We start from the raw sequence: 26,216 nt of genomic DNA, 5'->3' as shown, positions 1-26,216 counted from the left end.
AGTTCTCTTAGAATTTAATCTTGTCACAATTACGGTCATTTTTCAGGCCTCTCTTACAGGAGTTACGGATGAAAGACTTCCAATAGTGGCATGCGCGTGTTCTGTTTAGGATAGTAGTAGCAAATCGCACACTGTTTTCCATCCAAGTACACCTTGTACTTTTCCACTGTTATGAAGGTTTTGTGGATATTTCATGACATTGTTAAAAAATAAAACAAAGCAAACCCAAACCACACGTTCCTGTAGGCATAATATAGATTTCAGGCATATGTTTGAGACAGCTGAAGTTTATCCAGCTAATCACAGGTTTGGCTTAGGATCCCCCTGGTTACTTCACAGATGCTGTCACTGATTTCAGTTTCCTTCACTGTTGTTTAAAAAAAAAAAAAGGACATTTTGATACCAGCTTCTGCCTCAATCTCTGCAAAATATTTGGCAATCTGGCTTGTTACAAACAAAGTAAAGGTTGGAAGAAGTAGTCTTTCTTTGCATTTTCTTCCCATGGTACCTCTAAGTACATGTATAGCCACTGAGTCCTGTATACTAACAGATTTAGAATTCCCATCCAATCCTTTTTCAAGCTTCAATTTCCTTGTTCATTCTTTTTATTCATTCAACCCCCTCTGAAACAAAAATTTTATTTGCTTGCACATTCACTGAAAAAGGTTGTAGAGTTTAACTGCCAATATTCAAACTAGAACATTTGAGAGGTAGATTGTGAATTGTAAAAACGTACTGATAAAACCTTATGAACTGCAGGGTAAAACCTGCAGTCGTACCACAGATGACAAAAGCCAAGCTCAACACCACAAAGAAAAATCTGTAACATGCAACCCCTGCCACTCAGCGCTAGAGTGCATTAATTTTTCTTTTTCTTTTAAATTATCTTCATGCATATTGAGCAACCCACTTTGCTTTTGCAAAGGTTTCTTTAGGAGGAGCACTTCCGGACCTCCTCCGAGCAACATCGCCCCATGAGCATACACGAGATATTCTTCAGTCACCCCCAGGTTAGACTTTGCTAGGCACTAATGGTGATATCTGGAAAACCAAATACTGTGTAGGATGTTTATTGCTTGGAAAAAAGGATGAGATCATCCAAAACCAGAGAACTTCTCATGGAAAGCAGAGCTATAGTTTCTCTAGCAGGACCTGCTGTAGGCGTGCTTTGCAGCTTGGAGCACTGCCGCTGCCTGATACACTATCCAGTTAATTCCAGTCATTTATTTGGATCCATCCCACAAGCATGTGTTAAGCCATGGCCACGCAGCACCAGGAATGAAACTCTAAAGACCATTTCACTAATAAGAGTCTTTCTCAGCCCCTGGAAAAGTGGCTCTTTTCCTCTGCAGGCAGGTCACTAAAAGGGAGCTGAACAGATGTAGAGCACCCATGAGACAAGGGCAGCCTCTCCCTTTAGGGCAATTTCCTTCAGTTAGCGATACTGTGTCTAGGCAAGAAAATATCCCAAGTCTGACAATCTACCCCTTAAGATTTACATTTGAACCTTTGAGCTTCAGGTTGCATTCACAGCAGCATCTTCAAAGCTCTAGTACTCCGAAAGAAAGAGCATTTCTGCATTTCTTGCCTTCCCAAAAGCAGGAGACACACCTGCTTGGCTCACCAAAGTTGTATACTGTCTTTACAAAAAAGATCCATGCATGCTTCATTATAGACAGCAGCAAAAGCATAGTCACACTTTGCCCCTCAGAAAACTACCAAACATTACTTGACCTCCAGAAAGCATTACGTTGTCCAGAAATGTTGATGCTCAAAGATACTTTGGTGGCCAATTCTTATTTAATACCTAACTGTAAATATCTGGATCAGTCCTTTAAAAAAGACAAAATAATGCAGAACAGAGGAACTGTTAAAGGACAGTATGAGGAAAAGCACATGAATTACATTGTTGTATATATAAATCTGTCCAAGTGTTTATGATAAATGTTCTTTTACTCAAGTTTTTTTCCTGTCCTCATTTCCTCCCTTGCTTTCTAATTGCAGAAAATGAAGTAGTACAAGTCCTTGCTTTCATTATATGTTACACCTGCTGCCTGTCCTGAAACAGATGTCTGGACCATCATTAGCCAATGATTCCTTAGTTTTTGTCAATGGGACTAATTTCAAACAGCTTTTTGTTAAATCCTCCTCTCTCTGCTTCCTCTGTATTTCTCATCCTTTCCTGCATTCAGAGTTCCAACAAAAACTCCTCTCTGTATCAGTTTGCTCCTGTTATGTTTGTCCTGGATCACTGAACTCACTGAAGAACAAAGAGAAGGATTATAACTACTTCGAAGCAGGAATTAAGAGACATTATTGGTGGGGGGGGAGACCGGGTGAGGGAAGAAAATAAGACAGTATCAGTCAGCGGTGGAGGCTGATAACACTAGCTGGCCTTTTATGGTTCAGGAGTTTGTGGACATTACAGCAAAGGAACATTTTACATGCATGCAAGGACAGCTCCTATGCTCTCAATGTGAATGACATTTTTGATAACAGGAGAAAAGCCCAGCTCCAAGCACCCTCTTCATTTCCCTAACACCTTGCATACCTGGCCAAAAAAAGCACACTTGAGAAACAAGTAGGCCTGCAAGGCATGGATGACTCAGTTGTTGAGGGAGGCACTTGAGGGAAATGATTTCTCCCTCTCATTTCCAAATATCACCTTAATATTTGGAAGAAGTCTCTACTATAGGAGGAACTGTGAACTTCCCAGGCCAGCAGACTTCAGCATATGCTTCATTTAATTATATTGGCTGTTACGCAGTGACATACATTTGTGGATTATTTTACCTTCTCCACAGCAGAGGTGGGAAGACTTTCTGTGCAGTCAGCGGCTTAGCTCCAGCCATTCCTCCAGTTTCCAAGCAAGAAAAGATTGTATGCTCCTTACATGCTGCAGATTCACAGCTTGCTCATCTCAGCTAGCCTAGCAGAGAGCTCCAGTTGTACCTGGTAGGAAAGGAGGGTTCATTCTTCCAATCAATAACAAAAAGCAAGCTGAAACAAGAGCTCTAGGACATGTTGTGCCAGGTTAATTGGCACCACACTGTTCAGTGGTTCAGCATTTGCTGGAAATGGTTCCTTTAGGTTATTTCTTTCTCTAGTGAATTCCTGGCTATATTATGTTCAGGCAATCTCATTAATCTGGGCTGGTTTCAACTTGTAAATTACTGTGACTAGATTATTATAGTCCCCATTGCACATTTAAAAGATATTATTGGGGAGGGGTTGGCATCCCTAACAATCAGTTTCTCAACTCTGTACCCTGACATAGATGTTATATCTTTACCAGATTTTACCAGTTTGATTCACAGTTTCCCCTCATCCATGTCTACCTTGGGGTGAACTCCACTAGGAAACTTCAGCAGAAACAGTCTCGTCATTTCTCAAAACAGCATTGCAGAAGTAGTTCTTATGGCAATAAAAGATACAAAAACAGGTTTCTTGGGACTGTCTTGTACATGGTTTCTCTACTGGTGTATAACCGTGTTTGTTCTTTCCCCTCAGGATGGGCACTACTTTGGGCCTCCCTTGTCTACCAGTGCATCTATTCTCTGGAAGCACATAGGACCATAATATCTCAGGCTTCTCAGCCACTTGTAACACAACTGGCCAACAGACTACCAAGTTGCTTGCAATGGTGAGATAGAAAAGGTTGATGAATGCCCAGAAACAAAGTATAATCACATCCATGTAATTTTTTTTAGAAAAATCAGGCTGACAGTAGACACACTAACTAGTAGACTAAAAGTCCACAACAACCACCAATTTTACTGATCCTGTCTGTGATAAAATCTGAGCACGGACTTGAGGCAAAAGGCTTCTGTTAAGGGTATGGCTTGTGCTTGCTCAGGTTTTGGAAAGATGCAAGTATTTGAATTTTTAATTATATGTATTTCACACTTGGACACCTGCTAGAAACCTACACGTAGGCGTCTTTGAGGGTGCTCCAGGATGCTGGGAGGCAAGGGTGTGGGAATTTTCCTTGAAATTGTAGCTCTTTCGTGCTGCAAACAATATGGAGAGGAGAGCTCTAGACCAAAGAGGTTGATGCCTGCCTCTTTTGGAGCACAGAGGAGGAGCAAAGCGCAGCCTCCTAGAAGCTGAATAAACTGTGAACACATGATGTCAGCTAGGCAGGGTGTCATAAATAGAAATAAAGAGCAGTGACAAGACAGTATCAGAGGCTCTGAGGATATTTAAGCTAAGAAAGAGAAAGGGAGCAAAGTACAGAGGGACGAGGTTTGACCAGAATCTGTGGTACAGGGATGAACCATGGAACTATGACTAAAATGAAAGATCTAAAAAAAAAGACAATTACGGAGCAGTGAGTATAGAGCAGAAATAGGTTGAAAAAAATGGAGGAGGAAAGACTCTATGCCTGACAGAGCCTAACACTGGGAACAAAATCCGAGATTCCCAGCTCAGCATTTCCCTGCTGCCAAATATCCACAGAAATCTTTCTATAATGCCAGGGCAACTAGAGGATGGCAACCAATTGCTGTTATAACTATTCCTTTATCTCACATGGCTGAACTTTTATTTGCCCACTAGCCTCCAGGGTTGGAGAGGGAGGGTGGAGACCTGACTGAAAGACAGTAAAGAAGAACATAGCACCACGCTGGCAGGAAGTTTCAAAATTCAAGTTGTCACTGAGATCTGAACTTGCTCCCTTTCCATTTAGATACAATTCCTGCTAGGCATATCTTTTCCCCACAGGATTGCTTACTCCCAAAGTAAACCAAATAGCAATTCCTTAAGCAGGTTTCTAATACTTTGTCCCATAATTACCCATGTGCCTCCATGCCTTACAGGCTACTCATTGATGAATTCCTATCCTAAATAATAAACTAGAACTTCTTCTGTTTATGGTGTTCATCTTTGGAAAAAACAAGCATGAAGAGATCCACAAAAGGGACAGTTTAAGGTCACATAGCCAAACTTAAGCTTTTTTCATTTATTACCTTAACAAAAAAGCTTCATTTTTCAGGTAGTTTGTATAATACACATACCCTCAAGGATACAAACTTACAGTCCAAAGATTTGAGAACACAAACCCTCAGAAATCATTGACACGGACTTCTATTTTTAAGACATCATTATTTGTATTAAAGGTTTCCTGAGACCTTAAGAGGGAATAAGGCCTCAGAAAAATACGTTGTACAAATACAGACCAGGAGACCATCATTTCCTCAAAGAACCTGGAGTGCAAAACAGACAGGCAAAGCAATATGTATGGAAGCAAGAGTAGAGAAAGATGAATTGAAAGTAGAGGAAAGTACTAGTGGAAGCAGAACTAAGTCCCATCGCAGCATCTATCTGTTCAACTGTTTCCACACAACCACAAAGTTCTTCTCTAACAGCTCACACAGATAGTTCTCAAGAGCCTTTAATGATAAATCTTAACAAAAATTGGCAGTTACACCGCATAAGGAACTACATTATCCTCGATTTACAAAAGTGGGTAACTGAGGTGTGAAGCAGCCTCCTCTCTTCTCCCACTTGAGCAGAGCCAGAGGGACTTAGGGTAGAGTTGTTCTTCCTTTCGTTTCCTTTCCAGAAAAGCAAACACCTTGCTAAACATTTTGCTAAAACAGAATATTATGATCCCTTAGTAATTTTTATTCTCAAGCACTACATTTCTATGGAAACAGACCTTTTCAAGATAACGTAAAAATGGTGACTGCTTTAAAAACTCCATTTACTTACCTTACTTGCCTTTTACTGCCATAACTGTTTCTATGGAAACCAAAACTGACCATACAGCAGTTCAACAACATGAATTCTCACTTGTCAATTTTACATTAAAGTGCCACCTTCAAAGTCATTTTATAAATCAGTAATGATTGTGTTGTGGTACTCTAAGTTTTTAAATTAAACAAAACTAGAATGCATGCTTTCACTAAATGCTCCACACAATATTTTGTAGGTGTGGTCTCAGTCTGAGAATTTTAACAGTGTGCATGATATGACTCTTTTGGTTAAGGATATGATCTTTAAACAGAGAGACAGTTTATTAGCAGTAAAAGCCCCAGTGTGTGTAGTTAGACTTACATAAAGGTGACTTATACCAACATGGGTATGTCTAGACTGCTGTCACAGAAGCATACTGTAGAGATACTGAGTAAATGAGTAAATCAAACTACTCACTGTGCTCTGTGCTCTCACAGCTAGCTAGGGTACTTCTGTGCAGGCATATGCATGCAGTATTCCCTTTAGGTACAAGAAGGGGAACGCACTAGACCAGAGTAAGTGTTAGTCTGTGCTGGGCGACTGCTGTGGAAAAAGCAAAGTATGCACATTTCAGACAAAACTATTCCATACTGTTACTCAGAATTAGAATTAACGTAGCTCGAAACTAGGCTCCTTCATTAATCTTATTTTAACCTTTCATGTACATAAAAACCCTAGGTTCTCTTGTATTCATTAATATTGTTTCTCTAAGGTAATCCAAATGAGAAAAATCTTTTCATGCTCCTGGGAAACAATCTCCAACAGGACACATCTTTCATCACATGACCCTCGCATTGCCAGCATGGACCAGCTTAAATAACTTTCAAGGACAGGTTCTTCTCAGGGTAATTTATTTGTCTTTCCTGAGACTCTCACCTCCTCTCTGGGGCTTTTCGGTTGATTGGGACTTTGAAACTGCAACAGAAGCAGGGAACTATTACAGAGACACAAGCACGCATTGCATCTTTGCACCAACATCTAGTGCTTAGAAAAAAGGTAGCCAGGAGTTTTAGACACATTTTACACGCAGATCTAAAAAGCAGAAAGTGCAGAGTCTAAGTTGGAGGCAATGGAACACATCAGAGGCTGCATACGTAACTATGATCTGCAAGGGACCAAGATGTAAACCTATTTTTGTACGATTTTTGTAATCATTTATTTTAAAGAGACCCCAAAGAGCAATGCAGTCTCAAGGTTATCTTTCCCTCCAAGACTCAGCTGCACAGAGCTCCTCCCAAAAACTCATCCAGCCCACACACTTGGCTGCTACCCCCAGGAGAACCAGGGCCTTCCTCTCTTCTAAGCTAAGAGAGAAGGAGATCACCTTTCTCAGGGAGCTGGCAGTATTCATTTAACCCTTTCCTGTAAAACCAACTTCTGCTAACAGAGCAGGACCTTTCAAAAAAACCAGCTAGGTCAGTATGTTAAGTTAGACATAGTCAGTTATTAGTAAATGTCATGCTCATCCCTATTGTCCAAGACATCTCGTGCTTTCCCTTTGGACTACCCCCAAACTTATATCATGTAGGCCCCTTGTCCATAACCAAGTGGTAACACATGGTTAACTCCTGGAATGAGTCTGAACCTTAAAATGAGAATCGATATCCCAAACTTCTCCCATGGGCAACCTTTGTTTTAAAGCATCACTTCAAATTGATCAGTATCAGAGCAGAAATCTGAAAGGACATGTCCCTTGTGGCAGTATGACCAGCCAGACCTTTTTGTAGGCGTAATTTATAGTTCCCTCCCCACTCAGAACATGGGCTTATTTCTCTGCTTTCCGGAGACATTCATAAAAAAGAAAGTCTTCTACAATGCTTTTTTTAATCCCCATCTCCTCTGTCTATAGAATAGATGGTACCTAGCCCCAAACACACCAGTAATGCAAGAAATAGTGGCAGTCTGGAGGGAAACCAACCTGAGCCCTGCAGCAAGTAGAGAAATTAAAGTGAAATAATGACTCATACATAGTTTTACACTATGGACAAATGCACCATCTCTTTAAGGCTGGAGTTTTCCACAGGCTTCTGAATGCAAATGCCAAAAACTTTGTCATGCCTTTTTCTTAGCCCATATCTCACTGCATCCATGGCTTGGAATGAGGCATACAATATAACACCAAACCAGAGACCTGGCACACATGGGGCTACTCACTGCTTTCTTCGTGTGTATGATTTATTTTTACCTGCTATGTCAATCCTTATAGGACCTTTACCACTAGGTCTCCCTCTTGGGAGTCTGCTATTTCAACAGTTCTGGGAAGGAGCAGAGTAGAGAGGAAAGATGCATTCAATCCTTTCCACTACTTTCAAGTTAAAGGTATCACCTTCCCACCATTACTTAAAAAGATTACTTAGACAAGACCTGGCAGCAGTGAGGCCTGTAAGCATAAACACTGAACAGCTCCAGGCTTTGAACTGTGGCACGTAACAGAGTTCTGATGAGTCCTGCATGTCCTGCATGGTAAGCTTCTTTAAGGCCAATGTTCTTTCACCAGGCGCTATGTTTTCCCAAAGGTGACAATGAAGGAGAAGACACAAAAGACAACTGGGAACACTGAGATTACAGTGTGTCTTGCTGACTTTGGCATTTTCTTTTCATAGCATCAGATTTATGGCTCATCATTTGTGATGTAGGAAGCAATTTAAAAATAAACAGCAAAACAATGGCTGATTTGTGAGACTTCTGGTGTGAACACAACTCACAGCAACATGCATCGGTAGCGCACACTGTAGCTAGGGGAATCCAAACATGAGTTACCAGTAGTGGGTGAATTGTAGGATGGGGAAGGGATGTATTACTGAATATTACTTTTCTGAAGAAGGTGGGGGCTACTATAGTAGTAGGATTGTTGTGCACATTCAGGAAAACATACATACATATATGGTATGTCTACATTGCCAGAAAGGACAGGCAAACCTCTGATTGCTTCCGTGTAGTTCTTCAGTTGTTATTAAGCGTACATAAAGGAAAGACCCACAGATATTACCATATGGAAAGATCACAAGATCAGTCTTTAAGTCAGCAAGACGAGTCCTGACGTGACCACTGCTGTAAACAGAGCACTTTATTACTGACTTCTCTTCAGGGCTAATTGGATGTAAATGTGGGGAGGGCTATGTCACACCTTATTGCTAGTCAGAGAATAACATACATAAAGCAAAGAGGCCTTGCTTCTTTTCCAGCTCCCTTGCTGGACTGAGATATGCAGAATCAGTTTGATACTGACTTCTTCTAGTCCTAAAAATTTGTAAGAATTTTAAGACAAAGTATTTGGATAACTACTCTCAGCAGATGGACAAAAATAGCCTCAGCAGAATCAGGATGCTATTCTTTTCATCTAGGTCATATTAGGTAATATCAGCGTTTCAATGTCAGAGTTCTGTTTCAACCACTCCTTCCCTACTTTACCCTGAACGGCCAAGGAGCTAACGTATTTTATCTTTCCTCTTTAAAAGGCCGTATAGTATCCTTCCATAGTGCTGACAACATCACTGTTACTCTCCAGCAGTTCCAGGACACGGTGCATCACCGCTTCAGCCAGACTGAGGTTGTAGCTCTGCCGAACACAGCTCAGGACATGAAGGAAGTGGCAGCCTTTTTCAGCATCTGCAGAAACAAAGAAAAATGCAGCCAGGCATGGAGGAAAGACCTCAGTCTCTAACTGCCTCCTATTAACTATTATAATCCAGATTAATCATGAATAAACTACATCTGTCAGAAATGAAGAATGCCTAGGCACTAAATTAGATCACCTAGAAGCTAAAGCAGAGATGAGTGTATTCAGAAGGAAGAGATTCACTCTGCGTTCACAGTTCTTCAATTATCGCATGCTCCCACTGACCTTGCTAAGAAGTGCCAAGGTTGTAACCTTAGCCATGAGCATGGATGATTACCAGTCCTGCAAACTCCGGCATACAGGGCTCATACTGTACAGCCTCATGATGAGGGCAATGACTTAAGGGTACACTCATTGTCGAGCTTCTACAAGCCATCCAGCTGCTGCAACTGCAGTTCATTCAGAACAGAAGAAACCACGTGAAAATCCTTTAACCTACAGCTAAGTTCAAAAATGTCTAGAACAGAACAGAGGCCCATGACCAGATGTGACTGCTTGCCCTATGCTGGCATCTTGTGGCAAAACGGTTACAGTACAACTTTCATTCACTTAGCAAAGCAATCTCATCCCTGTACTGTAGACTCCTCATGCAGTTACTGGAGTAGAAGGTCATAGAACTTCATTAAATTTTATCTCCTTTTAAGAGGAATGAACCCTGAAAATATATAAGAGAACAAAAACATAAAAATAATCCCCTTTCCTAAAGGGCAAGGCAGAGACGGAATTCCTAAAGGCTGCAGAACTACACATGGCTGCTTTATTCTCTCGTTTGTTTGGTGGAGCCATTAGCTGAAGTTTAATTGGCCCTATCAACGTTTTCCCCAACACCCTCTGTGAACCTGCCCATTACTATTACTGGGCTCCCAGCCTCCCTCAAGTGCTGAGCTCTACAAGAGAGATTTCTCTCTCCTCCATGCCTAACAACAGATAGCTAGCATGAATGAGGCACATTAGTACAAACACACATTAGCACTTTCCACTTCCCCAACTCAGATGATACATGGGAAGTTTGATGAGGGTACTGAGAAATTTGCATGAAGGTCTGGGGCCATTTGTTTTTGCCACTTTCATTTTAGCAAATTCCTGCATCCCAAAATAGCTGTAGAAGCTTCTGAGAAAAGTCACGGGTAGACACGCGCAGGCACTAAAAGCTGGCAAATACACAGTTCAGGAGGAATTAGGCTGTGATTCAGGCAAAGAATTTATTTTCTGTATTTCTTTTGATAGTCTTTGGAATAACGTAATGAAAGATCTTAGTGGTTGGCAGCCAAAAATGGACACACCATCCTAGAACAGATAAGCGCAGAGAACAGAACACTGCGGCTACCTGGACTTAATGACTGTTGTTGCAAACGAAGCAGTAGCTGCATTTTGCATTAGTCACAGATTTGTCACAAGAAAGTCAGAGCACGCATCTCTGATATATAGTAACTTAGCTTAAGTCATGATGAATTCAATCACAGTGACTCAAGTATTACCCAACAACAGAACACACAGCCTTTTCCCAGGCGCTGGTAGAAAATGGCATTTTGGAGGAGCTGCAGGTATTTGGGTGTGTACAATCACTAAGTAGCCCAGAAATACTGCTAGGCTACTCCTAGAAACACCCAACTGACTTTGAGGGAACATACTCCTTGCACCGGAAGATAATAAAATGATGCAGTCCTAAAAACACCCTTCTTTTTGACATACTGAGATTTAGATTCTGTCCATCTCCTGAAGTAAATCATGCTGTGATTAATTGTCTTGTCTGACTACCAACATCAGGTGAGACAGAGTCATACAGTCATAGGCACCTGGCATAAGGGTATGTTTTTGACATGTTAAATGCAACTATAAATGGCTCTATTTTTGTCATCTCTTTTAGCCTCATCTGAGCCTAGAAACAGACCCAATATGACAAGAAAAGACTGGATTAAGTCTACCATTTTGCAATTCAGTCTGGAATTAAAATGCATCATCATCCCTTTCCAACTGTCCTAAGCCTCTAGATATACTCAGAATGGCCTTGCATAGGGGCATTTAAGATCAGCTTATTCAGAAATACAATTAGAATCACGGGTTAGGATTGCCACATAGGCATATCGCAGATTAAGTTTTTCAGAGCCTTGACTAGTCATGTTGAAAATTTATTTTTAATTTGTACAGTAATTCCAGGCAGCCGGGTTGGGCCTGAGAATGTGTCACAGCTGAATCAATGGGGTGAGGCACTACCTTGAAAACTGGCAGAGAAGTAACTGATTGGATAGAAGAGTTTGGTTTTGTCATAAACCAGTCCTCCTGCCATGGAAGATTAATGCTGCTCTGGGTGAAAAATGGGTAAGAATTTATCACAACAAACAAGCAAAAGCTCTTGATGCATTAGCATGTTTACTTTTTCTCACAGAGAGCCTGGCTCACTAGCCATGGCCAAGCAGCTTGGTAATATTGTGACCTGACCACGAGAGGGGGTTCAACACTTAGACTAGAGCTTGGCTCTAGCATTCAGTAATGATAAAATATCTTGTTGATTTTGACTGAAGTCTTTGGGTTTTCTCCACCCCCCCCTTTTTTTTTTGAAAAAGTGCACACTGCTTATTTCTGATTTGATCTTTCACCAAATTTTAACCTTTCCAGCTGATGACATCAAAATCTTCTATTATTAGCGACCAAAACATTAAAACAGCCCTCCTGAAACCCAGCAGAGAAAGAGGCTGATCTGGAAATTGTGCTCTTCACAGCTAGTAACTGCATGTTGGAAACTAGTAACTGCAAATGGAAAACTTCACAGAAAACAAGGAGCTCTGTAAAGCAGTTGCTACTCTTTCCCTGTTCAGTAGGAAAAGTATGGCTTTGAGGGCTCAGGACTCTGCAAAGTCACTTCTGTGACTCACGCTCTCTCCTCCATTTTTCTGTGCTGTAACTCCCTCTATTAACTGGGAGGAAGAACTTCACATCATCTCATGAAGCACTAAGAGGACTGGCAGTATGGTAACGTTATAATATTATAACATAAGCATATTATATAATATCATATATAATATTAATATATGTATTATATACAAGCATATATAATATATATACAAGCATATATAATATATATACAAGCATATATATAAAATATAAGTATATTATATAATATATATTATATATACTTATATAATCAGATTTAAGATTATATGCCTTGTATTATAGGCAGCCATTTATTCTGTGCCATAGTGCATTCTATCCCACAAATCACTGTATTCCAGCAGCAAGCAAGCAAACCCTGCTGTCACATTCTGCCCAGTGAATTGAAAGAAACTTGATAGCATTTTATGGGTATAATTACTAGACATCCAAGTCAAGTACAAGCTATCGCTATAGCAATAAAACACAATGCACATGAAGGACAGGGATAATTTGGAAGCCATATAAGGTATAAGTCTTTCATATAGACTGAAAATCCCTATTTGTACACTACTACCTTCAGTTAAAACCTACAGAGAATATTCTGACACAAATTTTATTTTTGACTTGGGATTTCACCTTTCTATATTGTCACTTTTGTGACAACTTTCCTGTAAAAACTGAACTAGCAAGTTTGCTATTTATCCACAGTGCAAAGCAACAGCTGCCAGGTGCTGATTACACTTCATTACTTTTGGGAATGCTTAGATTTTTGGGAAGAACCAAAGATGAAGATCCAAGATAATGGAGGCTCATCTCAGATCTCAGACATTTGTTTTCCTGCTGTGTATGCCTCCCATCCATCTTCTCATGCTCACAGGAAGATGCTCCTGCACTCCTGCTTTTAGCTACACCGATTAGCTATACCAGCCACTTAGCCCTGAGTTTAGGGGGAAGGACAAGGACTGTATCTAATCCAGCAGCAGGAGGAGGTATTGTCATGAATGTCAGCACCAGCTCATCAGGGACATGATCACACTGCTACTTACGCCTGGGTTTTTGACAGTCTTCCTTAATCACATCAAGGGTCACTTTAAGAAGCTCCTTATCATAGTCAGTCACCTGTAAGAAACAAAAGAAAATGGCAGCTTATAGCAGCTATTTCACAGTAGACAGCAGGGCTGTTAAAAGGGAATCTGAAGCTATCGTGTATTCTAAACTAACTGTCATAAATGCATTCTTTGCTGCCTCCATGAATAATAATGAATGTTAAATCTTCATTTTTAGTAACTTCAGCAGCATCCATGAGTTAGCTGAAGAACATGATATATAAGAATCAATCCCAAAGGAGGGTGACTGACTCAGTAAAACACCAAGTTTCAACCTACCCCTGATAAAGAATTGTCCCAAGTTGCAGATTTCAGTGCACCCTGCTGTATCAGTGCACAGTTTGGCAACTCAGTGAACACAGGCTGCGCCTGGAATAGTAGCAGTGATGGAGACTGGTACCGAGTTACACAAAAAACAGCTTGGTGGGTGATGTAGAGGTAAAAGTGAAGAAAGCAGCAGATAAGCCTTCTGAACAAACAGATAGCATCTGGAAGTCTAGCTTCCCCTTCTGAAATGTTTCTACCGTTTCTAAGACCATGAAATATAGTCATACCACAGAACAGGTCTGCAATCAAAGCTCAGTTCCTTACATGGTATAAGTCCTTGGAGCTACTGGGTTTCTGGAAAACCACCCCCTTTTCTTGTAGCATTCTTACTGCTTCCTTAAAAACACTGTGAATCCGTTTGGAGCTCGGGTCACTTTTTGAATCCACCTGCATGGGGAAAAAAAGAATGAATTAAGTGGTGAGAAATCTCAGCCCTACTAGAGTTGATAGCAAAAACTCCAGTTGGTTTTTGAGAGAGAGAGAGGAATTCAAGTGATTTTGTTAAAACATTTTTCTTCATTTAATAATTCATAAATCATATCTGTTGTATCTAACTTAACCAACATCTCAGGCTTTAAAGAAATACCAGAAGCTTGTTGTTCCTTAACAATAGGAGAATCTCCTAATTGCCTTCTTTGTATAAAGAAGCTACTGGATTAAGTCCTGACAACTTGCTTCTTTTGGAAGAGGCTTATATAGGAGATATGGGAGGAAGATAGGAAAAATCAGTGCTTTGTAAGATGACATTCAAGAGAAAGTCAGGTGCTAGGGATTGGATCTCAATCTCTTGATTTGAAACTGAGGCACTGTTCAAGGAAAGTAGTGAATGGATAAGAACATTTTGAGTAAGAACAACTATTCTCTGTCTCCCATTTTACTTACATTCTGGTCATGCTCTCAAGACTGTCTTCATAGCAGAAAGGAAAAGGCAAAAGGCAAAGGACAAAGTGCATGCAAGAAATGAAGACAGGTACACAAGAAGATCCTTCGGAGAAAGTAACAGCAAAACAAAGAAATAAGCTTTGAGAGCAGGTGGGAAGCCAGAGTCTCTTGTGGAAGAACAGTGTGTCTGGAAGTCCAGAATCAAGAACTGGATTTAGAACAAAAGGTTCTGTGTTTGGGGCACAGCTAACAAAGTAAGAAATAGTTAAAAAAAATGGATTTTGGATTTGTTTGAAAGTAGAGCAGAGCTAAGAATGTAGTAGAATGTAGTGGAATGACAGCTAGTGAAGTGGAAGGAAACAAAGACTCAGCCGTGGAGAGGAGAATGTATAGTAGATAAGAGCAAGACCATGCCTTAGTCTTTAAAAATCTCTCTGTCCTGATTATGTCCTTTAGCCTCCATTTATACACACAGACTGCTTCAATTTCCCAATTGTTGCTTCCTCATCTATTGATACAACACTGTGCTCACAGTGGATTTCTTTGAGAAGAGAGCTAAACCACCTCCCAGAAACCAACACATGATGGATGGAACAAGACCACCCCAGAGCAACCAAAGCAAGATTTCATAGAATCATAAAATCAGTAAGGTTGGAAGGGACCTCTGGAGATCATCTAGTCCAACCTCCCTGCTCAGCAGGGTCACCTACAGCATGTTAGACAGGGTTGCAGCCAGGCGGGCCTTGAAGATCTCCAGAGAAGGAGACTCCACAAACTCTCTGGGCAACCTGTTCCAGTGCTCCCTCACTCTCACAGTGAAGAAATTCCCCCTCACGTTCAGGCAGAACTTCCTGTGGTTCCATTTCTGCCCATTGCCTCTTGTCCTGTCACATGGGACAACTGAAAAGAGTTTGTCCCCATCCCCTTGACACCCTCCCTTCAGGTACTTGTACACATTGATCAGATCCTGCCTCAGTCTTCTCTTTCCCCAGGCTGAAGAGGCCCAGCTCTCACAGCCGTTCCTCCTAGGGCAGATGCTCCAGCTCTCTGATCATCTTTGTAGCCCTACACTGGACTCTCTCCAGTAGCTCCATGTCTCTCTTGTCCTGGGGAGCCCAGAGCTGGACACAGAGCTCGAGATGAGGCCTCACCAGGGCTGAGTAGAGGGGCAGGATCACCTCCCTCGACCTGCTGGCAACACTCTTCCCAATGCACCCCAGGAGACCATTGGCCTTCTTGGCCACAGGGGCACATTGCTAGCTCACGGTCAACTTGTCATCCACCAGCACTCCCAGGTCATTCTCTGCAGAGCTGCTCTCCACAAGGTCAGCCCCCAGCTTGTACTGGTGCCGAGGGTTATTTCTCCCTAGGTGCAGGACTCTGCACTTGCCCTTATTGAACCTCTTGAGGTTCCTCTCTGCCCAACTCTCCAGCCTGTCCAGATCTCCCTGAATGGTAGCACAGCCCTCAGGTGTATCAGCCACTCCTCCCAGCTTGATATCATCAGCAAATTTGCTGAGGAGGCACTCTGTCCTTTCATCCAGGTCACTGATGAACAAGTTGAACAGGATGGGACCCAAAACATGTTTGCCAAAACATTTTTTCAGTTACCACCATAAACACTCCCATCTTGTCCTGAACAAAACTATCAGACTTCACAGGTCCTACTTCACTCACTAAATGTACTCACAGAAATCTCCGAAGTGAAACAGGCAAATACCATGCACCGGAATGAATTCACACAGACACCTGATCTCAAACAGACACTAAGTTAGTGATGGAAGAATATCTTTTTGCAGAACATCAGTCCCATCTATTCACAAGTCTTGAGTGAAACTTGGACTACTTCCAAGCCTGGGAACTGATATGCTTAACCAGGAACAGTTAAAAATCAGAGATGCAATAGGGCTATTAGCTTTAGCATACCTCACAACTTTCTCCATCCCTTTCCTCTGGCTAATACTCTGTGTTCCAAAGGTCACAGTCCCAGCTCTTTCTCTCTCTCTTTCTCTGTGTGTGTGTCCCACAACAGCCAACTATCTTTTCCTCTCAAATTGTCAGTCAAAATAACTGTCTAATAGTTTAAGCTAATTAAGCTAATTAACATAGAACAATGGCTATTATTCTCCATCTTTATTTATCCTGAAGTTTTCTCCTGTTCCAGATTGAAGAAGTTTGTCCACCCCCCTACACACCACAACTATGTCAGTATGGATAGTAGCAGAGACTACTTCTAACTACAAACATGACCTTGCATCCTGACATCATTCCAGTCACAGTGGTAATAACACTACCACATTTTTCTTCATAGTGCCTCTTCCATCAAACTTTAGAAAGAAACATGAAATGTAGCAGGAAGGGTTTTGTAAATGGAGAGAGTGAATATTGGTTCTCATGGAAAAGCATATTGTTACAGCCATACCTACAATGAAAAGATTCTGCCCTCAACTCAAATCTTCAAGAATCTAAGAAACTGCTAGTAAAGCAACCACCTCAAGATTGATCAATTTTTAATGTGAAAGCAAACATTCATGAGGAGAAAAAGATAAAAATATCTCCAAAGCAGCACAATAATTATTCATTTTGGCTTAACACTGAGATCCCATCAGTAAAGGGAGATAATTAAAATCAGACTCCGTGTGAACCGACATTCAGCTGAGCCTGGATGGATATTGAAACAGAATCACTAAGAATGTATGTCAAGAGTTTGACAGCAAGAAGGCAGAAAGGCAGGCTTGGGAGCAAGAAAATAAGCAAGCAGCTCCTACATCTCAGTGCCTTCTCATACATGCTGCAGAGTTCATGGGAAGAGGCTTCCACAGGAGGAGGACTGCTCCAAAGAACAGATGAGGGCTCCTGTCCTCTTCAGGTGCTTTGATTTTATCCTGCAGTGATGGGAAAAGTGCTCTAGAACATGCTCTCTCCTCTCCATCCCTCTGGGCAGAGCAACAGTTCAGGAGTTTCTTCACACAGACATTCTAAAATTATATAACCTATTCTTTTGGTCTCTCTAAAGTATCTCCAGCCTTTCACCCTGCAGCTTCCCCCAAACTTCTCTATTTCCTAAAAACTAATAGTACTCTTCTGAAAAACCTGATCATGTGCTACTACGCTAAACCGGCTCCAATTTCTTCTGGACTCGAAATAACCTCTTACAGCCAGTATATACTAATGCTTGTGATTGTGTCTATGATCTAGAGGAGACCAGACAAGCTCAAAGTAAAGAAAATCATTAAATGTTATAAAAAACATACTATTTCTGGCCTAAAGTCCACAGTGACTACTGCACTTACGGGGCTATGCAAAAGCAGAAAAAAAATCTGTGACCATTAAATCCTATGTGATTTCATATCCCTGCTTTTATTGCAGGAGGAGAATGAAAAAAGCTTGCATTTCAGGAGTCATAAAGTTTCAATATCCATCCAGGCTGTGCCATAGCTGCAGACGTAGTTAATTCTGAGTCACAGTTTATTCACCATTATTTTACTTCTACAAAGCTTTTTGTCTGAGAAATTTAAAACATTTGCAAATATTAAATGGTTTAACTGCTGATCCAAAGCACTAGCAAGAGCACTGATTCCTTTGATTTTTGGATTTACCCCTCACAATTTTCACATCTTTCTTTTCAAAACGCCTCCCTTTGCCATACCTCTGTTCCGGAGTGTGCAACTGCAGATGCCCTGAAGTGCTGATAATATGGAATCTCACAAAAAAGAGAGAAAAGCTGCCATTAAAGAATGATTTCACTACCACCACCCTCCCACCTACGGCCAGCCATGGACTTTGTAGCAAAGCCAAAAGAAAAATCCATGTCTCTAGAATTAAGTTGGTATTTTAATCACTATCTTGCAGCTGATGTGCCTCGTACTGCTTAGTGGGCTAGTACCACGCACGCAAGTATTCTCAAGTCTTTAAAAAAAGAAGACAAACTCCCTGCACCTCCCTATTATAGGTCACAGAACAAAGTGACACAGAAACCAGTCTCTCTCTTCAAAATGCTAGAAGTATGTAACCTTTGGCTCATTAGAAATTGGAACACACCCAGATGGTATTAAAGTTTCCTGGTATCACCACACATGTGATACTACTCATGAAAATTGCCTCTTGCAATTTCTCATACAATGTTAAAACCTTGGCTTAGAGAGGTGACAATTTTAGTAACAGTGATCTGGACATGTCAGTCCTGAAGTCCTATTGTAAGTTTTACAATGCATGTACATATGTATGTATGTATGTATGTAAGGCAGCAACGGAGATTATTCAAGATGCAGGGGAAAAAAAACCAAAACGTGTAGTGTCAATAATGATAATGAAGGACACTGTTACACCTACAGGATAACGTACAATCTGCAGTGAGTATGAATGACACTGTAAAACTCCCTGCTTCAGCTGTGTGTCATTGCTGACCTTGAGATAATATTCAAATCAAGAGAAGTACAAACAGCAGAGCCTGGAAAGCACAATCCAATCACATGTCCAGTCCAGTGACACGCACAAACTGGAATGGTGTTACTAAAACAGCACACACTGTAGTTTCAGCATGGAGCAAGTATATAAAAATGACTGGTTGCAAGTCATATTTATTCCAGTTTGGAAACTGGATAAATCAAGTTCACACATAGTTTTCTTTAAAAGGGAACCAGAGACTTGTCCATCTGTCAGCTCCAATTGTTTATGTCCTGCAAGTACACTTTTTAATCTCACTAAGCATAAGATGACTTTTCCTTGATTTCTTGCTTATAGTCTTCTAGCAGTATCCATTGCTTCAATCTCAAAAGCTGTTTATTTATCAGATAAGGGAGAGGCTTGGGGATAGAGGGAGCAATGATTATGTGAAATAACGCTCCACTAGCTTTAGAAGTTCTAAAAGAATGTTATTTTTTATTTTATTAAAAAACTTTTCTATTCTTTTCCCCATCCGTTGTAGACTATAAAATTAAAAGTTCCCTGGTATGCATCTGAGCAGAGGACATGATGTGAGTTCTACTACACATCTCTGCTAGAGGGAGATTTATTCCAGTGGGCCAGATGCCTACACTGCTGGGGACTCTTTAGGACTGGAATTAAGTACTGTGCTACTGGGACAGGAATGGAAGATGGGCAGGGCTCAGATGCAATGCTGAAAAGAGAGATGTTGCCTACCTCAAACTATCTCAGCTATCTCCTTGCATCTTCACTCCCTGCTTTGCTCTGCTGCCAGTGACTCCAAAGCAGCTCCTTTCCATGGAGCAAATATTCCATTGGGAGATAGTGTCCCACTATGAGGAACACTGTGCAATACTTTAAAAGTTGAGAAAGAGATGAAGGGGGTGCACCACATCGCCTAGGATTACAGGGAAAGGAAGAGAGGAGCAAGAAAAGTGTTTAACACTGGCTATGCTGGATCATTGAAGTCAGAAAAAAATAGACCAATTATATATCAAAATAATCAAGTCTTTTACATCCAGGAGAAGTGCAAGGAGTGAATGAGTGTGTGTATTTTGGTGTGGATTATGGTTTACAGTTTGGTTCACTCGTCTAGCTCCTATCTTGCCAAATTTGCATGAAATACTATCATTCTATACTACCAGCACTGTATATCCATTTGGTTTGAGGGGGGTGCAAATCAGAAGACTACAGAGGGGAAAAGAAAGAAAGGAAGGAAGGAAATCAGGTCTAACACTTATTTTGGTGTACCAAACTAGGTACTTGACCCTTTGCCAAGACAGAGCAGCAAAACAATGAGATGCAGCTCCAGCACATTACTTGGAGCTCCCCTTAAGGCACTCAGGTCATCTGACAACTGCAGGTTCTTTCCTATGCGAAAAGATTAAGCCACTTTGCAAAGAATTAATACCAAAGGGCAATAGGGAAAACTGCAATTTCTTAATAAGTATCAGGTGCCCAAATTCCTGGGACATCACACCTTCACATCAGAGTCAAGAGCAATAACTATTAATTATTATGGTAGCTCCTCAAAGCTGCTAACAATGCTACGTTGCTTTTGTTGGGGTTTTGTGTTTTTCTGTTTGTTCTTCACCAGTTCCTATTTTAAACAATGGCTTTACAAGTCTTTCATCATGCTCTTTCTATAACTGCCAAAAACTTCAGAGGTTGAAGTTTCGAATATTAGTCACAATGACCACTACTTCCTTCAATGCAAAGGGTATACAGATTTTTAATACTCTTCGATGGTTTAGAAAATACCCTGTCCCATGTTTGATAATCTAATATCAAACTTCCCTGTCACAAACCAGAGTCCTTGCTCCTGTCCTTACTATCATCCAGAATTCCTTTAAAGCAAACCACAAAAAAGCCTTTAATAAAAATAAAAGAAACAGCAATCAGGAAACAGCTATGAGAAGCAGTTCAATGAAGCCAGCAAGAATAGAGCTACTTTTCATTATTATTTTAATTCAGTTACAGGAGACTAGTTTTTATTTTTATTTTATTTTATTTATTTATTTATTTTTACAAATTCAAGGAATATCAAATGTTAACATAACACAGCACATTTAACTTTACACTGTATAGCAGAGCCAGGCAGAGAAAATGATCGGCATGGATTATTTCTCTACAGAAAATCCCCAAAAGTAAACAAGTGAGTCATACTTACAGTACTCTGGTTTAATAGTTTGAATTGCCATTGGTAACATGGTTAAAGCTGTAACTCTTACTTTTGCAGAAATTTATCACTTCATAATAGTTGAGAATCTGGCTTGCGTATTATCAAAATAAGAGTAATACAAAACCATTTTACAAAATGGTCTTTGTTCTATTCTCCGTTGTGAAGCTAGTCACGACAATGCTGTCTTATTGGAAAGCTTATTTCTTAACAGTTTATTTATATGCAGTTCTTATTTCAGTTAAATCCCACCTTCTGTTCCTTGCAATCACAGCCTTTCACAAGTAGGGATGTCCAACAAGACAAATGTATAACAGAGCAGTTGTTCATCCACTCATTATAGTTTCCATTCTAAAATCACATCTATTTTAATATGCTAAGCTTCAAATGAGAAATAAGACAGAGTGCCTCTACTCCCTTCTCCTGGTCAAAGTCAGAATCTCAAAGGTCTGTCCCAAACAACTCAAGTGCCTTAACAAGTCCTTTTCTAATATTGCCACTATTTATAGAACTAGATAGTTGGTGCCTGTTGCAGGCTCTGTAAGGTTACCCAGCTCTAACACAAGCCCCTTAACAACACAGTTTTCTCATGGCTTTCTTCAGCCTGGTTTTAAATGTCTCACGTGCTAAGGTTTTGTAAGTTCTGTAAATAATAAGTAGCAGTCTCTTTTATCAAGTCATTTATGTTTAAAAGAGTACAAGCCAATATCTTCTCCACTAAAGACTTGAAACTGTTACATTCACTCACCTCTTGAGAGCTGGGACTGGATATAGGCTGACGGGCCAGCGACACCAGAGTATCAATTGTTTCCAGTTCCTGTTGGTAAAAGGTTTGAATTCTGTTTTGCAGTAAGAAGTCTTTCACTTTCTCGCACAGCATATTTGAGAAATCCAGACACCCTGGGTCACTACAAGGACAAACAGAACAGGTCAAAAAGCAAGAAATACGCTATTAACATTTTTTAAAACAATTGCCTGAATTTAGCCTGCTTTTCCAATGTCAAAAGGCATTTTACTCTCCTTAAAGAATTTTACTCTAAACCCTAAATTAAAATAGACTATTGTTCTATGCACCGAACATCTAGCTGTTCCTCTTCAGTCCTTTCATGTAACATTATTGAGATTTAAAATCTGCAGTCTCTGAAACCACACTGCATGCATCAGACCTGTCAATAAACATCCAGTTTGCCCTTAAATGGAATACTGAAGCTGGTGCCAGACTTAGTTTACTGAGGTTATGTTTTCATGATTGGAAGATGACAAGGGCTGCAGAGTCAAGAGCATTTGGATAGAATAGCTCCTTATCTTTACACATAAAACAAAATCAAGCAAGGCCACTCCACCATCCTATCTGTTGAACACATCCTCATACCTCAACTTACTGTACACTAGATGTAAGAGGTCTGTACATGGTATTTTGCTAACTTCCTATTACTTTTCTCAAATTATGGGCAGGTATCTCACCTGTATGGATTGTAACAGAGCAATAGAACAGGTTGCCTAGAGAGGCTGTGGAGCCTCCATCCTTGGAGTTACTCAAAAATCATCTGGATAAGGTCCTGGGCAACATGCTCTAGGTGACCCTCCTAGAACAGGGGTGGGTGGACAAGATGATCTGCAGAGATCCCTTCCAACTTCAAGCTATTTGGTCATTCTGTGATTAATTCTTTGTGGAGAAAAATAGGCTGCCACTGTATGTTTGTGCTCAGTCTAAATCAGTGGGGCCCTGTTCTACCTTTCCCCATAGTTATTACAATAACAAACAAAAACAATAATAAAACCCCACACTTTGTCCCAAGACCAGTCTAGACAACACACTTACCTCTGTGTCCCTTCTGGGCCTTGGAAAGGTTTATCATAAACTTCTCTATAGAGACAGGGGAGCTCCAGCATTCTTGAAATCTGAACATCACACACAGGATCATCCACTTTATCTAGAATGGTGAAAAGAACATATATACTTGGCCAGGGTTGCCATACCAATCTTTCAAGCAAGCACACCTGAGGAAGTACAGAAGAGTTTCACATGCCAGTCTTAAACTGGCATATTTTTTTCTCCATTGTTTTTATAAAAAACAAATCCCACCAAGCTACTCCCATTTTCCCAGCTTACAAGGAGGTAAATGACCATTGTGATGCATTGCAGACTATGCTTTTATCCAACAACTTATTTAACTGTCATTTAGGATCTCTATTTTACCTTTCAGCAGTGCTTATACATTAGATGAAGTCAGAAAAATGGTAAGGAGTTTTATTTGGACCAATAAGAAAGCAATTTAGAGGCCATTTGAATTGAATGGCTGCTCTTTGGTGAAACAACGGTATTATTACCAGCCTTTGAATAGGTTATATATATTCACAGAACTCCTATTTGGAGAGAAGAGCTGAATTCCCTCTCAGATTTTAGCTAGCGATGAAAAAGCTACAAACTTTTTATCTGATCTATGCAGAGTTTTTAGATGATGGGCTTCTTCACAGCAAAGGATTTATTTCAGTATTGTCCCCAAAAGATATAATAGAGCAAAGCCAACTCTTACAACATAGTAACATAGATATTAAGAAGAAAAGTAGTTATATAACCGGAAAGTTTCTAGGATATACATATCTGACTGCAGAAAACTGCTGCCCAAACAGCTGTCAGATAGAGGACCAACACCTGCAGAACCATGCCTGAGCAACTTAAAGCAAGGAACTCTTCTCAGTCATTCTGCAGAGCCGAAGAGTTTAGGAGAACTTGGACTTCATGTTACAATATTATTATGGATTGTTGTCAGCCCACAGAAAGGATTATAGAGCCTGTGACAAACATCAACTGTTTCTCCAAAGCAACACTCTTGATGAAATGTGACATAAAAGATCACCAATTCCTCTCCCAAGGATTTTGGCTGTTCTACTTCAACACATTGAAGCACAAGTCACTCTGCCAGGTACCCAATTCCAGTATCCAGATAACATTCTTATATTCACTCTAGGCATCTTTTACAAGTTTTCCACAAAAGCCTCATTCACAAACAGTCTATTCCTACACATTAAACAACAAGAGTCATTAGAAAAATGAGATGTCAGAAAATAAAGTGGCAAGTATTCAATAAATTATGCACAGTTTGGGTCTTCCTACAAATTCAGACAACCAAGTTACATATATCGCAGGTCCATAACACTCACAAAAAGATGAGGCCTGAATTTCTCTTTGCTGTCTGTAGGTTCGGATGTGACCTCTGATCCTGACAACATCCCCAATCTCCAGCTTGGTTTTCTGGATCACCGTTTCCTGGAGTTTCTTCAACTGCTCATGCACATTAACACTACTGTGTGTACCTGGACAAGCTGTAAGAAGCAGGGGAAAGGAGATCAGGCATTATGGTCAGAAAATCTGTACCCTTGCATTTGTCCAAGGATTACCATGAGGTAATCATATTGCTAAAAATGGTTGAAGTCCCAGGCTCCACACATCCTGGGCAGCAAAACTTCTGAATATCAATTTTAGTTTATAGTATTTACTTAAATAGTTCACCTGGGAAAGGGGGAAAAAAGAGGAGATTCTGACTTATAATTCTGAAAATGTCCTAGACGGGTTGAAAAATCAGAACATTTTAACTGCCAACTATTGGCAGTTAAAAAGCTGATGTTGTCATGTTAAGAGGGAGGAGAGGGAAAAAAGCCCAGTTGAAATTTTTCCTTAAAAAAAAAAAAAAAAAAAAAAAAAAAGAAAAAAAAAAAAAAAAGAAAAGATGAATCATCTGAGGTGGGGCCAAGGTATGTGGTGCAATTTGCTGTCTATGCTGATGTGAACAGAGCTTGACAAAACTTCACATTTATGTATCATACCTTTGCAGGCAAGCAAATTATTTGTAATTTAAAACCTGATTAGTGATCCAATCATCTACGAGCATGATTATGAGCTGGAAGAAAATTTGCCTTTATGCTCTGGGACTTGTTTTCTTTAGCAGATACAAATGAATTAATTTCCATTAACAAAATAGTGTCCATTTGGGCACTACTGATGTGCATGTGAGTTAAGAATACAAACCTGAAAGCAACATTCTGGGTTCTCTTTCTATATTAAGCAGTATTTCATACAATTCTTTTTGTGAATTTAAGTTCTTCATAAAACAATTGATTTGGATGTGGGACCCAATAATTTTTTGGAAGGCTGTGCCACAACATCATCTCTCTGAAAGCAGTAACTATCTTCTAGATTGCAGTTACAGAGGAATTGCTCTTCATAGGCTTAATGAGAGAAACAAGGGGACAAGGGAGCTCATCTTTCTTCTACATTCAGCATGGTGAGCTTGCTGTCTTATACATAGTTCAGAAAGACTAACCTTAAAAGAACTACTTAGAGTAATGTATATGTTATAAGCATAGTTAAATGCAAGTAGGTTTGTGTATATAAATGGTCTTGTTCCACAGCCATCCGAGCATTCACCTTTTGCATCAAGTTTTCTCCTCCCCATCCTATGCATATGTAATACTAATATAGGCAGATGACACAAGTAATACTTCTTTTGGTAGGATTTGATAATCTCCATATTGGGGGTCCCAATATAATAGATGTGTTTTCAGGCAGGTCCAAAGTAAGAATTATACTATACATTGATCTGTGACAACTGCTGAGGGAAAAGCAAGGAGCAAGTCAGTAATGAAATGTGTTGTTATTCAGTGCAAGAAGTGATTCACTTCGTATGTGCAACTTTTGCATGTTAAAATCATAAAAGACTGCTGGCATTCCCACTGTGTTTAAGCTACTTTCAAGGTCATCACTGACAACATATGCATGAGCAGAAGGGGAATATAAATGCAAACAAAAAACAGAAGTGGCATCCTGAAACCACTGTATCACAAGAGTGAGGAATGAGACCAGGTGGCTGGTTAATGTGTTGATTTCGGAAACAGCAGCTGTGGCACGTGGTGAACTTCCAGGGTAGTTCTTCACTAGATGAAGTCACAAAAAAGACCGTAAGAGGAGGATTCTTTGAACAATTTCACAGCACGGAATTGAAATGTTGTGTTATCCAGATAAGGAAATGCATGACAGGTCAAAATGTGGTGTTTTTATTGGCGCCACCAC

General features: G+C 40.3%; 1 protein-coding gene across 8 annotated transcripts in view; it reads right to left on the bottom strand.

Annotated features, from left to right (window-relative positions):
* Window positions 1–5,376: 5,376 nt before the first annotated feature.
* The window catches only part of STN1 (STN1 subunit of CST complex), a 46,041-nt gene continuing 25,201 nt past the window's right edge, over window positions 5,377–26,216 (bottom strand). For all 8 annotated transcript variants that reach the window (XM_062580216.1, XM_062580214.1, XM_062580215.1 and 5 more), the window contains 6 exons: window positions 24,311–24,472; window positions 22,968–23,079; window positions 21,894–22,053; window positions 13,924–14,046; window positions 13,273–13,345; window positions 5,377–9,345 (listed from right to left, as the gene is read on the bottom strand). In XM_062580216.1, the coding sequence (XP_062436200.1) occupies window positions 9,188–9,345; window positions 13,273–13,345; window positions 13,924–14,046; window positions 21,894–22,053; window positions 22,968–23,079; window positions 24,311–24,472 (788 nt within the window). In that variant the 3' untranslated portion in view covers window positions 5,377–9,187. The remainder of the gene's footprint in view (window positions 9,346–13,272; window positions 13,346–13,923; window positions 14,047–21,893; window positions 22,054–22,967; window positions 23,080–24,310; window positions 24,473–26,216) is intronic.

Source organism: Rhea pennata, chromosome 7 (assembly GCF_028389875.1).
Source record: "Rhea pennata isolate bPtePen1 chromosome 7, bPtePen1.pri, whole genome shotgun sequence".
In the NCBI taxonomy this organism is placed as follows: Eukaryota; Metazoa; Chordata; class Aves; order Rheiformes; family Rheidae; genus Rhea; species Rhea pennata.
This window is presented reverse-complemented; position numbering and strand designations above follow the sequence as displayed.